Source organism: Cataglyphis hispanica, chromosome 1 (assembly GCF_021464435.1).
Source record: "Cataglyphis hispanica isolate Lineage 1 chromosome 1, ULB_Chis1_1.0, whole genome shotgun sequence".
NCBI classification, from domain to species: Eukaryota; Metazoa; Arthropoda; class Insecta; order Hymenoptera; family Formicidae; genus Cataglyphis; species Cataglyphis hispanica.
The window spans coordinates 1155584-1166725 of NC_065954.1; the positions used below are offsets into that span (position 1 = coordinate 1155584).

At 32.7% G+C, this 11142-nt stretch overlaps 2 protein-coding genes across 2 annotated transcripts; one reads left to right on the plus strand and one right to left on the minus strand.

Moving 5' to 3' along the window:
* Positions 1 to 370: 370 nt before the first annotated feature.
* On the plus strand, positions 371 to 4868 carry LOC126854996 (lysosomal Pro-X carboxypeptidase). Its single transcript, XM_050602256.1, has 7 exons — positions 371 to 652; positions 853 to 993; positions 1846 to 2126; positions 2655 to 2812; positions 2876 to 3048; positions 3159 to 3508; positions 3738 to 4868. Exons 1-7 carry the CDS (start codon positions 482 to 484, stop codon positions 3928 to 3930), a joined length of 1467 nt encoding a protein of 488 aa, XP_050458213.1. The 5' UTR covers positions 371 to 481; the 3' UTR covers positions 3931 to 4868.
* Positions 3964 to 9017, minus strand: LOC126854952 (kinesin-like protein KIF3A). Its single transcript, XM_050602161.1, has 9 exons — positions 8806 to 9017; positions 7951 to 8369; positions 7536 to 7726; positions 7317 to 7456; positions 6969 to 7166; positions 6450 to 6835; positions 5867 to 6284; positions 5530 to 5655; positions 3964 to 5370 (listed from the first exon to the last, which is right to left on the minus strand). The coding sequence occupies exons 1-9, from the start codon at positions 8818 to 8820 to the stop codon at positions 5233 to 5235; spliced, it is 2031 nt and encodes a 676-aa protein (XP_050458118.1). The 5' UTR covers positions 8821 to 9017; the 3' UTR covers positions 3964 to 5232.
* Positions 9018 to 11142: the final 2125 nt, after the last annotated feature.

The following is an 11142-nucleotide window of genomic DNA, read 5'->3' on the forward strand; positions in this document are numbered from 1 at the left end:
TAGACTTCACTCAATAATAACTCCTTTATTAAGCGTTATAGAATAAAATGGTACAAGACTTTTCTTCTCGGTTTCACTTGCTCTATCTGTACACGAAAGGTGATACGGCTATTATGAGACATCCTGTATAACTATTTTTATGCAAAACATTAAAAATAAATATCTTAAATAATAATTAAATTTAAAATAAATATCAAAAATAATTATATTAATGTCAAATAGCTTTAATTATATTGTTAAGATTTGGGAGAAGAGACCTCTTAAAATTTTATGTAAAATGATGCAACATGAGCAGATACAGCCTACAATATAAGCAATGTGGGATATGGGGTTCAAAGTTTATCCGTTTGTTTCACGACACCCTATATAAGACACGGAGACGCGGCGATAACAGAGTGGAGTTTGTCGGAGTACTGGACATATTATAATGCTTCAGCACGAGCGTTCTCAGTGAGTGCGCGAATTTCGTCGAGGCCGTATCATGGACTTACAAATGAGGATGTTGCTGTTATTCATGGTCGCGCTGTACCAGCCGACGATGCAGTTGACGTTTCGAAATAAATTCGCCGAGAATCGGCAACCAACAGTCAATTACGACACGCCGCCGCACAGCACCAGATACAAATATGAGATCAAAACGTTCGACGTGCGCGTGAGTTATGTCATGTATATTCCATTATTACACATACACACACACAATACATATACATATGTACTTTACATATATCTTTTTTTATCTTATAAATTATTTTAAAAAATTATTAACTATAAAATATTCATTTAACAAATATTAATAGACTTTTATTACTTATTATTAATTATATTGCTATTAATTTTACAATGCATTTTAAGGTGGATCACTTTAGTTTTGCTGTACAGGATACTTTTAAGTTGAGATATCTCATAAATGATACTTGGTCGAAAACAGAGAATGCTCCTATATTCTTCTATACTGGTAATGAAGGTAGAATCGAAGTTTTTGCACAGAATACGGTAAGAGTAATCATCAATTATTTTTACATTTACTAATTAATACGTGATATTGCATTATTCAATCACTCAATTATAATTACAGCGTAGCATCTTAATTATAGGAAGTGTTGATTATATATATATGTGTGTATATATATATATATATATATATATATATATATATACACACACACACACACACACACCCGCGCACGCGCACACACACAAACACACATACCGGGTGTCCGAAAATTCGCATAACACCCTTTAAGGAAAAGTAGAGGCTGATATTCTGAACAGAAAAATTCTGGAATCATTTTTTTTCTATAACGCTTAATAAAAGAATTATTATTGAGTGAAGTCTGGCCTATCATCGCCGATCTTCAGCCGGGCGCACATCGGTGAGCCGTCGTACATCTGCAACGGTCACGCATGCTACCAGGCGCCATGTCTCACCGTGCGTCCAGCTAAAGATCGTCGATGATAGGCCAGACTTCACTTAATAATAACTCTTTTATTAAGCGTTATAGATAAAAATGGTACATGACTTTTCTGTTCAGAATAACAGCCTCTACTTTTCCTTGAAGGATGTTACGTGAATTTTCGGACACCCTTTACATATGTAGGTGGCATGTTTTTATCGTTGCATTGCGATGAGTTTCATGAGAAACAATATTTCTAAGATTGATTCTTCTTCTCTAATGCATAAAGAAAAATAAATTTCAATTCTTATTATAAAGTTGAAATTGATATTAAAGAGAACGAGATATAAAATAGATTGCATAAAATATAGATCGATTATTTTATAAAATACGATCCATTGATTCTATATATTGCATTAGTTTGATTTTTTGGAAAAAATTTGGCATATAGGGCTTTCTATGGGAAATCGCCCCACAATTCGGTGCATTGGTAATTTTTGCCGAACATCGTTACTATGGCGAATCACTACCCTATGGAAACCGGTCCTTTGCGGATCCGCGTTATCTTGGATATCTGACATCTCAGCAAGCCCTAGCCGATTATGTGGAGCTTATTGGATATCTGAGATCGAAACAAGGATACAATCGCAGTCCGGTCATAGTTTTCGGTGGTTCGTATGGTGGTATGCTTAGCGCTTGGATGCGTATGAAGTACCCTCACATCGTTCAGGGGTACGTTTTTTATCATCAAACGATAGTGATATCTTGTTTATATATGCTAGAATAATATATGAATGTATAGAAGAAAGATATCATGTAAATGTAATCATGTTATAATATATTTAATGCTGAACTGATAAGACAATAATTAACAGAATTAGACAATAATTAACAAAATGAGGCAATAATTAACAGAATTAGATGTAAAGAAGTCACGCGATAATACGCCTAAAAATCAATTTCATCACATATGAATCAATTTCAAATATTGAAAAGTTCGAAATTCTTTTGTTCAATCTCTTAAAATTAAATATTGTACTATTATACTTATGAAATCTATACTAAAAACAGATTGGGTATATATAGAAAACTATTATTAATATCCAAAAATCTATATATATTTTGGATATTAATATTTATATATAAATATATAGCATAATTTTACATGTACAAAAATGAGAGGTATATATTATAGTACAAATCCATTAAAAAAATGACTCACATGCCGAGATTGTAAATAATATTACCACTATTTTCCAGCGCTATTGCAGCCTCCGCGCCAATTTTACAATTCACCGACATCGTGACATGTGAGGCTTTCGCTCGAATAGCAACGTCGGATTTTCATATTTCGAATCCAACGTGTCCGCAGCTTATTCGGAAAGCGTGGAGCACGATAACCGAGGTGACTTCGAATGGTAACGCAATAATTCGCTTATAATTTTTTTTTTTTTTTAATTTCTGTCATTTTCATGCTTTAGACGAGGGTAAAAAGTGGTTGTCAAATAATTGGAAATTGTGCGAGTTACTGAAGACTACGGAACATGTTCAGATATTGAAAGATTTCTTGCAAAAAGTCTATATAAATCTGGCTATGGTCAATTATCCGTATGAGACTAACTTCTTAACGCCGTTGCCGGGCAATCCAATTAACGTAAGCGCGTCAAATCTTAATTTTTCTTTCAGTATGAATTAGTCTGATAAATGTAAAATCGTCTCCAGAGAAAAAAAAATCTGCTGACTTAAAGTTTTTCTATCATTTAGGTTTTCTGTCAACACTTGACGAATTCTTCGTTGACGGGAAAACCATTGTTATCGATGCTTTATCGCGCTATTAGTGTTTACACAAACTATACCGGTAAAGCGAGTTGCATTTCCACAAAGAATGCGGAGCCGGGTTTGGATGACCAAGGATGGGATTATCAAGCGTGCACAGAAATGGTGATGCCGATATGTACCGATGGCGTCAACGACATGTTCGAGCCGGCAGAATGGAATTTCAAGGAGTACAATAATACCTGCTTTAACAAATATTCAGTATCGTCGCAGCCTTATCTAATTTGTCAGCAATATGGCTGTAAAAATCTTAACACTGTGACTAACATCAATTTCAGGTATATAAAAAAAAAATAGTATTTAAAAAAGAATAAGAAACATATTTAAATTTTTTTGAATCGTATCTTCTATATATATATACGATGTTATTTCCAATCTTGATTTTCTGCATTTTTTCTGTATTGTTATAGTTGTTTCATCTTTCTAATCTAATTTTATTTAGTTAAATACATATTTACTTGTCTTTACTCTTTTGATTTCTTATATTTTTTTTTTCTTTTTTTTTAGCAATGGATTACTAGATCCATGGGCGAGTGGAGGGGTATTGCGCAACTTATCCTCGTCAGCCATCGCTATCCTAATACCGGATGCCGCGCATCATCTCGACTTACGAGAGAGCAACAGCAACGATTCGTACAATGTTAACGTGACGCGCAAATTCCATCGGTACTCCATCAAGAAATGGATCGCAGAATATTGAAGGGTTTTATTTCGCAAGTAACTTTTGCCGGCCTGTTTGAAATTCTTTTTCTTTATTTCTGAAATTATAAATACAAAAACAGGACACGTACACCGCGACAAACAATAGTCAACGCTGCTGCGCGGACTGATTACTTACAACGAAGCGTTGACAAAAACTTAATCGAAAATATACGCGAAAGTATTTTAGTATCACAGTAAATAATAAATGCACATTATTCATCGGGCATTCTAAAAGAGTTACGAGATAATATAAGATGTTCTCAAACAACGCGAAAACATTTGAAAAAAAATGTCTGATCTCTTTCTGACGTTCACAATACAGATATTTTAGATATTTGCGTTGTCTAAAATATCTTGTTTCAAATTTAATAAATCTCTTCAAATCTAATCTTACTACTAGATTATGTAAAAATGACTACTTTATCAAATAAAAACTCGTAATACTATCGAAATTATTTGACACTTTAATATTCGACATTAATTATAAATATGCGCACTGTTATTATTCTTAGTTTTTATCTTTTTATCGCTTTGTATACTTTTTGATGCGATATTTATTCAAAGAAATTATGTAAAGTGTAAAATAAGCGAGCGAAAACAATCAAGCTATCAAAGAGATATACGAATTTCTAAATGTAGAATAAATTTTTTTCTTAAGAACGTCGGATTTTAAACGGAATCCATAAATATCGTGTAAATATTGTGATTTTATATCGTCAATTTTCTTAAACTCTCGAGTCCTTTTTATTCCGCAGGTACAGTATGTTTCCATTTTTCTAACGGACTTATATCGTTTTTCGCAATCATGATCTCTTTCTCGCATATATCGTTAATAAATAAAAATGTACTTGTAATAATTTAAACACACAATTCATGCGTGTGCTTGTATTTTGGGATACTATATTATATTCTAAAATAAAAATAAAAAAATGAACACTTTTAGATAAAATATTTGTGCCTCGTATGCATGTTTCACACTAAGTTTGAAAAGAATGCGTTTTAAGATTATGCTGATCTTTTTACTGATCTGTTAAAATATTCTCAATTAATTATATTCGTGATGGATAATCGAGCATCTTTCTCATATATATTATATCTGTAAAAACCTCAAAATTCTAAAAATGATATCATGATGGAAACATTAAGATAAGTATTACCTCTAATCACACATATGAATATCGAAATATATTGCGTGATTATCCAAACGAGCGTGATACGTAAATCTAAAAAAAAAAAAAATTGATCTACAAAAAGAAAAAAAAATATAACAATAATAAACCTCTATAATTCCGCGATTTCTTCAATGTGCTGTACGCCGATGCGCCGTAGTTGGTCGGGGGACACCAGATCGGCTCCGCACTTTCTTCGGTTGCACGAACGTATTGTCTATTCCAGTGTTGTAAGAGAGATATATGTTTGACATGTCTGGCGGTATTGCCTGTGAACGGAAAGATTTTTATGTAATGCTTTATAATATTTTAAGCTTTTACGAACGAGATTTTGAGCAAAAATTTTGATCACAGTTCTTCATGATATCGAGAAAAATTTGCTCTCTTTTTTCTAGAATTAAAATAATATAAAATAAATCGTTTTTTACGTCTTTATTATTTCCTGCTGACGATACGGTTTGCGCTTTGCGCATGTTGTTTCCTGTGTATGCCACACATTTTAATTGCCATTCTCCGATATCTTCATTCCAATGAACGTATCTTTTGATCATCGTCTGTAATATGTAACACAAAAATACATTTAAAAAACTGATTTTTGTTTTTAATTAAGAAAAATAACCAATTAATACAGTTTTAACGGATATTTTTCGGATTCCTTAATCGTTTTTGTCATTTGGACATTTTAGTTATATTAATCTTTTAAATTCTTATCTTAATTAAGTTTTTATAGCATTTGGAAGAATTCGCACTAAAATATCCACATACCTGATATTGAACGGGAATGTAATGATTCACAATAAGATTCTGTAGTTGCAGTTCTCTACCGATTCCTCGTACACCTTCTAATAGACCTTCCATCTCCCTTTGGTGTTCCTGCTGTAAATCGGATAGTTCCGCCTTGACGGACATTAACATCGTATATACGCGCGCCAATTTTTTTGTTTTTCCAGCCGCTTCCTCTTGCAGAGACGAATACTTTTCCTCAATGTCGATGCGTTCCGCCTCTTTTGCCTTAATGGCTTTCTTCAGTTGTTCTTCTCTGCTCTTTCGTTGCTCGAGTTCAACCGCCGCGGCCGCTAACAATTGTTCCTGAGCTTCTGCTTTTTCCAACAGATTTTCGCCGCCCACTAGAATCTTGTTCTGTAAATTTTGCATCTTCTGCCGCAACGCTTCCTTTTCGCTCCTGAAATTAAGGCATTTATTCTTCAAAATTTTTATGTTTAAATCATATTTGTTATTTTATATTGTAAATTTTTTCTTGTCTATAATATTGTTTCTCTTATTTAAGTATATTATTTAAATAATTTATTTAAATGTATTAAATATATACATTTTAAAAAAAGCTTACTGAGTCTTTTTCAGTTCAATGACATCTTTGTCTACCGGACTTTTATCATCTCTTTCGGCCTTATCAATTTTCTCCGTTGAATCTGTGTCTCTATTTTCCAACTCTTCCATTGACAATATTTGACTCCGACGAGCCTTCTTATCTCGCTTCGTTTCTTTCGATTCCTCCGAATTCTCGGATTCTTCCTCGGATTCCGAAAGTTCCGCACCGTTTTCTTCCAATTGCTTGCGCAATTGTTCAATCTCAACTTGAAATTGACGAAGCAAAGCGTCCTTTGGGTCCTCGTTGATTCTCGCGCGGTTTCTAATATTCTTCGCGCGATTCGCATAACGTAAAGTGCTTATAGTCTCATCGTAGTTTATATCTGCCGGACTGATGTTTGCGCACTGTAATTATTAGTAATGTTAGTAGTTTGAAAAGAGAGTAAACTAATCATAATATTAATCATTAAAATGATAAATTTTTAATTATTTAAAATAAATAATGTATAAAATATAATTAATATTGTATTATACTTGCCATCAATGTTTTCGAATTTCCACCCAATGAATCCTGAAGCAACCTGGTTAGCTTGGAATTTCTGTAAGGCACATGAGAACTTTGTCCATCAACTAATGCAGATATTACGTTACCCAATGTGGATAGTGACAAATTAATTTTAGTGGCTTCGCGAAGTCGCTGGCCTGTCGCCTTTGTCTTGCTTTGTCTTTCTGATCCCTAAAAATCAACAAATATGAAAAATATAGTCATGAGAAAAAGTTTAAAATAAAATTTATATTTAAAAAATATTTTAATGTTTTATGTTATATATATGTATATATATATATATATATATATATATATATATATATATATATATATACATACGGCTAAATCCACCAAATGAAGCTTCCCCATTTTTACATGCTGCTCTCCGTCTTCACCAATCTGACTAGATTCGACTGTAATTGTAAATATCGCATGGGATCTGGAGCTAGATACATTCATGGCAGTAGCTCCGACAACACCTGCGTTTGCAAGTTTAGGGAAATACTTTTAACATATACATGCAATTAATATAGTACATATTACATTATTGTTACTCACGATTTTTATTGCCGAGTGACATTATACGATCTAAATCGTCGGCATTATTCACCACATATCCGCTCAAATCTTTTACAAATACCCCGATATCCGGTCTTTCTTTTACTTCCAATCGAGTATTTTGATCCTTTCCAAGTAGATCCCGAACTTCTTCATTGTAAATCTCTAAATATGTCGCGCGTACGAGGAATCTATTAATATTAATTACTAATCATTGAAAATCCAATCAATACATCAAATTCAGTAAAAAAGAAATAACTCAAACACTATATACACATTTTCATTATTCAAATTGTCTCAAAATATGTTTCATAGAATTGTGCAAATGGTATTATTTCAGAGAATAGTAAGAGTCTCATTTTTATGTAAGTGTGTATCAACTTTTGTTTCTGATAGCAAATTCGTGATATCTTACTTTTGATTCTCATCAGCTTTAGCTATGTGTCCAAAAATGTGTGCAAATGTATTTGGAATAATTCCTCTAGCCTGAGGTGAGGTCTTAGCGCCATACATAGTATAAGTCTTGCCAGTGCCAGTCTGGCCATATGCAAAAATCGTTCCATTGTAGCCCTGCAACACTTTGTCCACTATAGGTCTAGCAGTCTCATTGTATATGTCCACCTGTGTCGAATCTGTGTCAAATACTGCATCGAAAGAAAAGACTTTTGGCGGTTCTCCTTGAGCTGCATTTGGATTTTCTATAGTGATCTCGCTATTCAGAGCATCCACATCTATTATATTTTTTGAATGGACATCAAGCTCCTTGCTGTTTAACGGTCGAACTCGCACCACCACTCTGACATTTTCTATTTCCCCTAATTCTGTCGTGCTGTCCTAAGTAAACATCATATTTCATAAGAATAGATCCCTCCTAAAAGATACTATTGTTTGCTAATTCTAGAAATGTGTCAACTTTTGATACAACAATTAAGCGCTGTATAGAGTGCTGTAGGAGATTCCAATAACAAAACGCTGTAAAATATTGAAAATCCACTGTATATATTAATGTAAATTTAATTTTATTGGTGTAAAAAAATTTATATTTTAGTAACGATACACATGTAATAGTTTATGAAAGTATTAATTATATATATTATTATTTAATAGTAAAAGTAATAATATTAAATTAATTAATTAATAATAAAATAAATATTAGACGCTATAAAAATCTTGCCTCGATTGCAGATTCGCAATCGAATTTAATGTTGAAAACTGTCAGGAGAATTCATGATTGACTTGATAATATGTTGCTTTGCAGAATCATACTAACTTCGGTCCCTGGCATCGCAGATCCGTTTACCCACAACAGTCACATAAAAATGTGCCTTTCTCACAGCATAATTCGTAAACGTCAAGTAGCACGTCAAAGAACGTCGGGCTAGCAGACGACCTCTGTATTCTGTAAACGCGTAAACAGATGGATCGATTGCTCGCGGCTTGCGTTGCGGTTGCTTACGACCTACGATCTGCGATTATGTGAGTCTAACTAGATTCGCCAAACTTGCGGACAACTGAGATCATCTTTCCTCTATAATAAAACTACAAAGTCAAGTAACTTTATCGATAATGAATAAAGAAAAGATCTAGTTTATCTACTGCCTACATTATTGAAAATTAGCTTATGTTACGACAGACAGATTAAAATCTTTTTGATAATCGAAAGATTTGTAACAGTAACAGGATCACAATTTCATTTTCACAATGTACAAAGATTTTCACAATGTACCTCGTCCCAATATCTCGCTTACGAATTGCTGAGGAAGAAGCGAGCAATGTGATCAAATAAAATTTTAAAATTAAGTTTCCAAAGTAATGTAAGTTGTAAGCAAACTGGACGTTCTTGTCATCTTTGTAAATGTAATTAACTCGCGAGATGATTCTCAATGAGTATTGTTACACGGCACCCCTAATCGGGTTTAATAACATCCGTGGTTGTATAACTAATAACCAATCATAGCTATTTCTCTGAAGAATGGGAATGACTGTGATTGGCCAGTCTTGGAACTACGGATGTTATTAAAGCCGATTAAGGATGACGTGTAAACGTAGTAAATATATGAAGATTCGACGCGTTGTTTAGAAGAGTGCTTCTCTATAAATAAAGACAGGTAAGAAATTTGTCATTGCAAAGTTATTTTTAATATTCTGCTTTTATACAATATCACTTTTGTGATAAATCGATTGAATAAAACAAAGGCAGAAATTCTCTTTTTAAATTATCGTGGCGTTCATAATTTTAAGATCATAACAAATCATTCTATGCAAATATGAAATTTGGAAAAACTTTAAAAGTGTAAATAATTCATTTAAAAGCTCATTTTATATTTACTTGCATGTAAAATTTGCTTTAGTATCTTCATTTGGAACATGTGTAATTAATAACACATATATGTGTTGTAAGAAGATTTCATATTTTAAACATTAAGAACATTAAGAAAGTTAGATGAAGAATGCTTTTAGACTTGAGATAAATTTGTCTACTTTAGAATTGATAAAAATCTATTATTGATTAGCTAGAATCTGCTAGAAGTGAAGACATTTACAATACACACATGTATAATATATAATGCAGTATCTGATTTTCGCAACATTTGTATCGTGCAAGTTGAATCTTATTAATTAAGCGACCGATATAAAAAGCGTCCAGCTCGCGATAGGAAAACGAGCGTGCGAGAGATCCTGAGACAAGGTACACGCACGCATAATGCGTATGCATAAACACATACTTTCCATCGATGAAAGTTCTGAAACGTTCTTATCATCTGACACTAATAAACTTATGTCAGTAGACCTATTTAACAATTGATCGCGCTGTATTTTGTTGATTAATAAAATTCTTTCATTTTTCATTCTCTATCATTTTCTCTTTCTTCTTTTTTTCCTTTTTATCTGTTTTTCTTTTATTACAATCTTTCTTCTTTTCTCTCGACCCTTTTCTTAAACATTAAATAAAGAAAAAATAATATAATAATTAATTACGTCAATCATTATGCAAAATAATTTTATTTAATGAGCGATGATTGTGTTAGACGAATATTTTTCTTATTGCTCCTTCTTTCTTCTCTCTTCCTTTCTTCTGTCTGTATTTCATCCGCTTTTTTTCTCTTTCCATTTATTTTCTTTTTATCACTTTCCTATTTTGTCTCTTATATAAGCTATTTACGTTTAGTAAAAAATTAGTTTTCTTTAATGATTAATTATTTTACCTGCTTAGCAAAGTGATTAAATTTACAAAAATAATAATCCCAGCTTCATATAATATCCTCTCTCATTTATTTTCTTTTCTCTGTTCATTCTCTCGGTCTCTTTCATCTATTGTTTCTTTTATAATTTTGTTCTTTAATTTTTTTCTCATAACGCGATAAATAGATAGATTTCACGTTTTCTACATAACAATTATCTTACTCGCGTGTCTCGTTCAAAATAATCCATTTCAGCGATTCAGCGTCTTTGTATGAGCGTCCCTAGTTATACATTTTCTTTTTCTCTTTTTTTCACCTCTTGTTTTCCCTGATTTTGTCTCTCTGTCATCGACAGCGTATCCTCCATGCTCCACGCTAGAGCCGGCTTTGCGTCCCTCTTGCGTCTCCCCCCCCCAGTGAGCGTG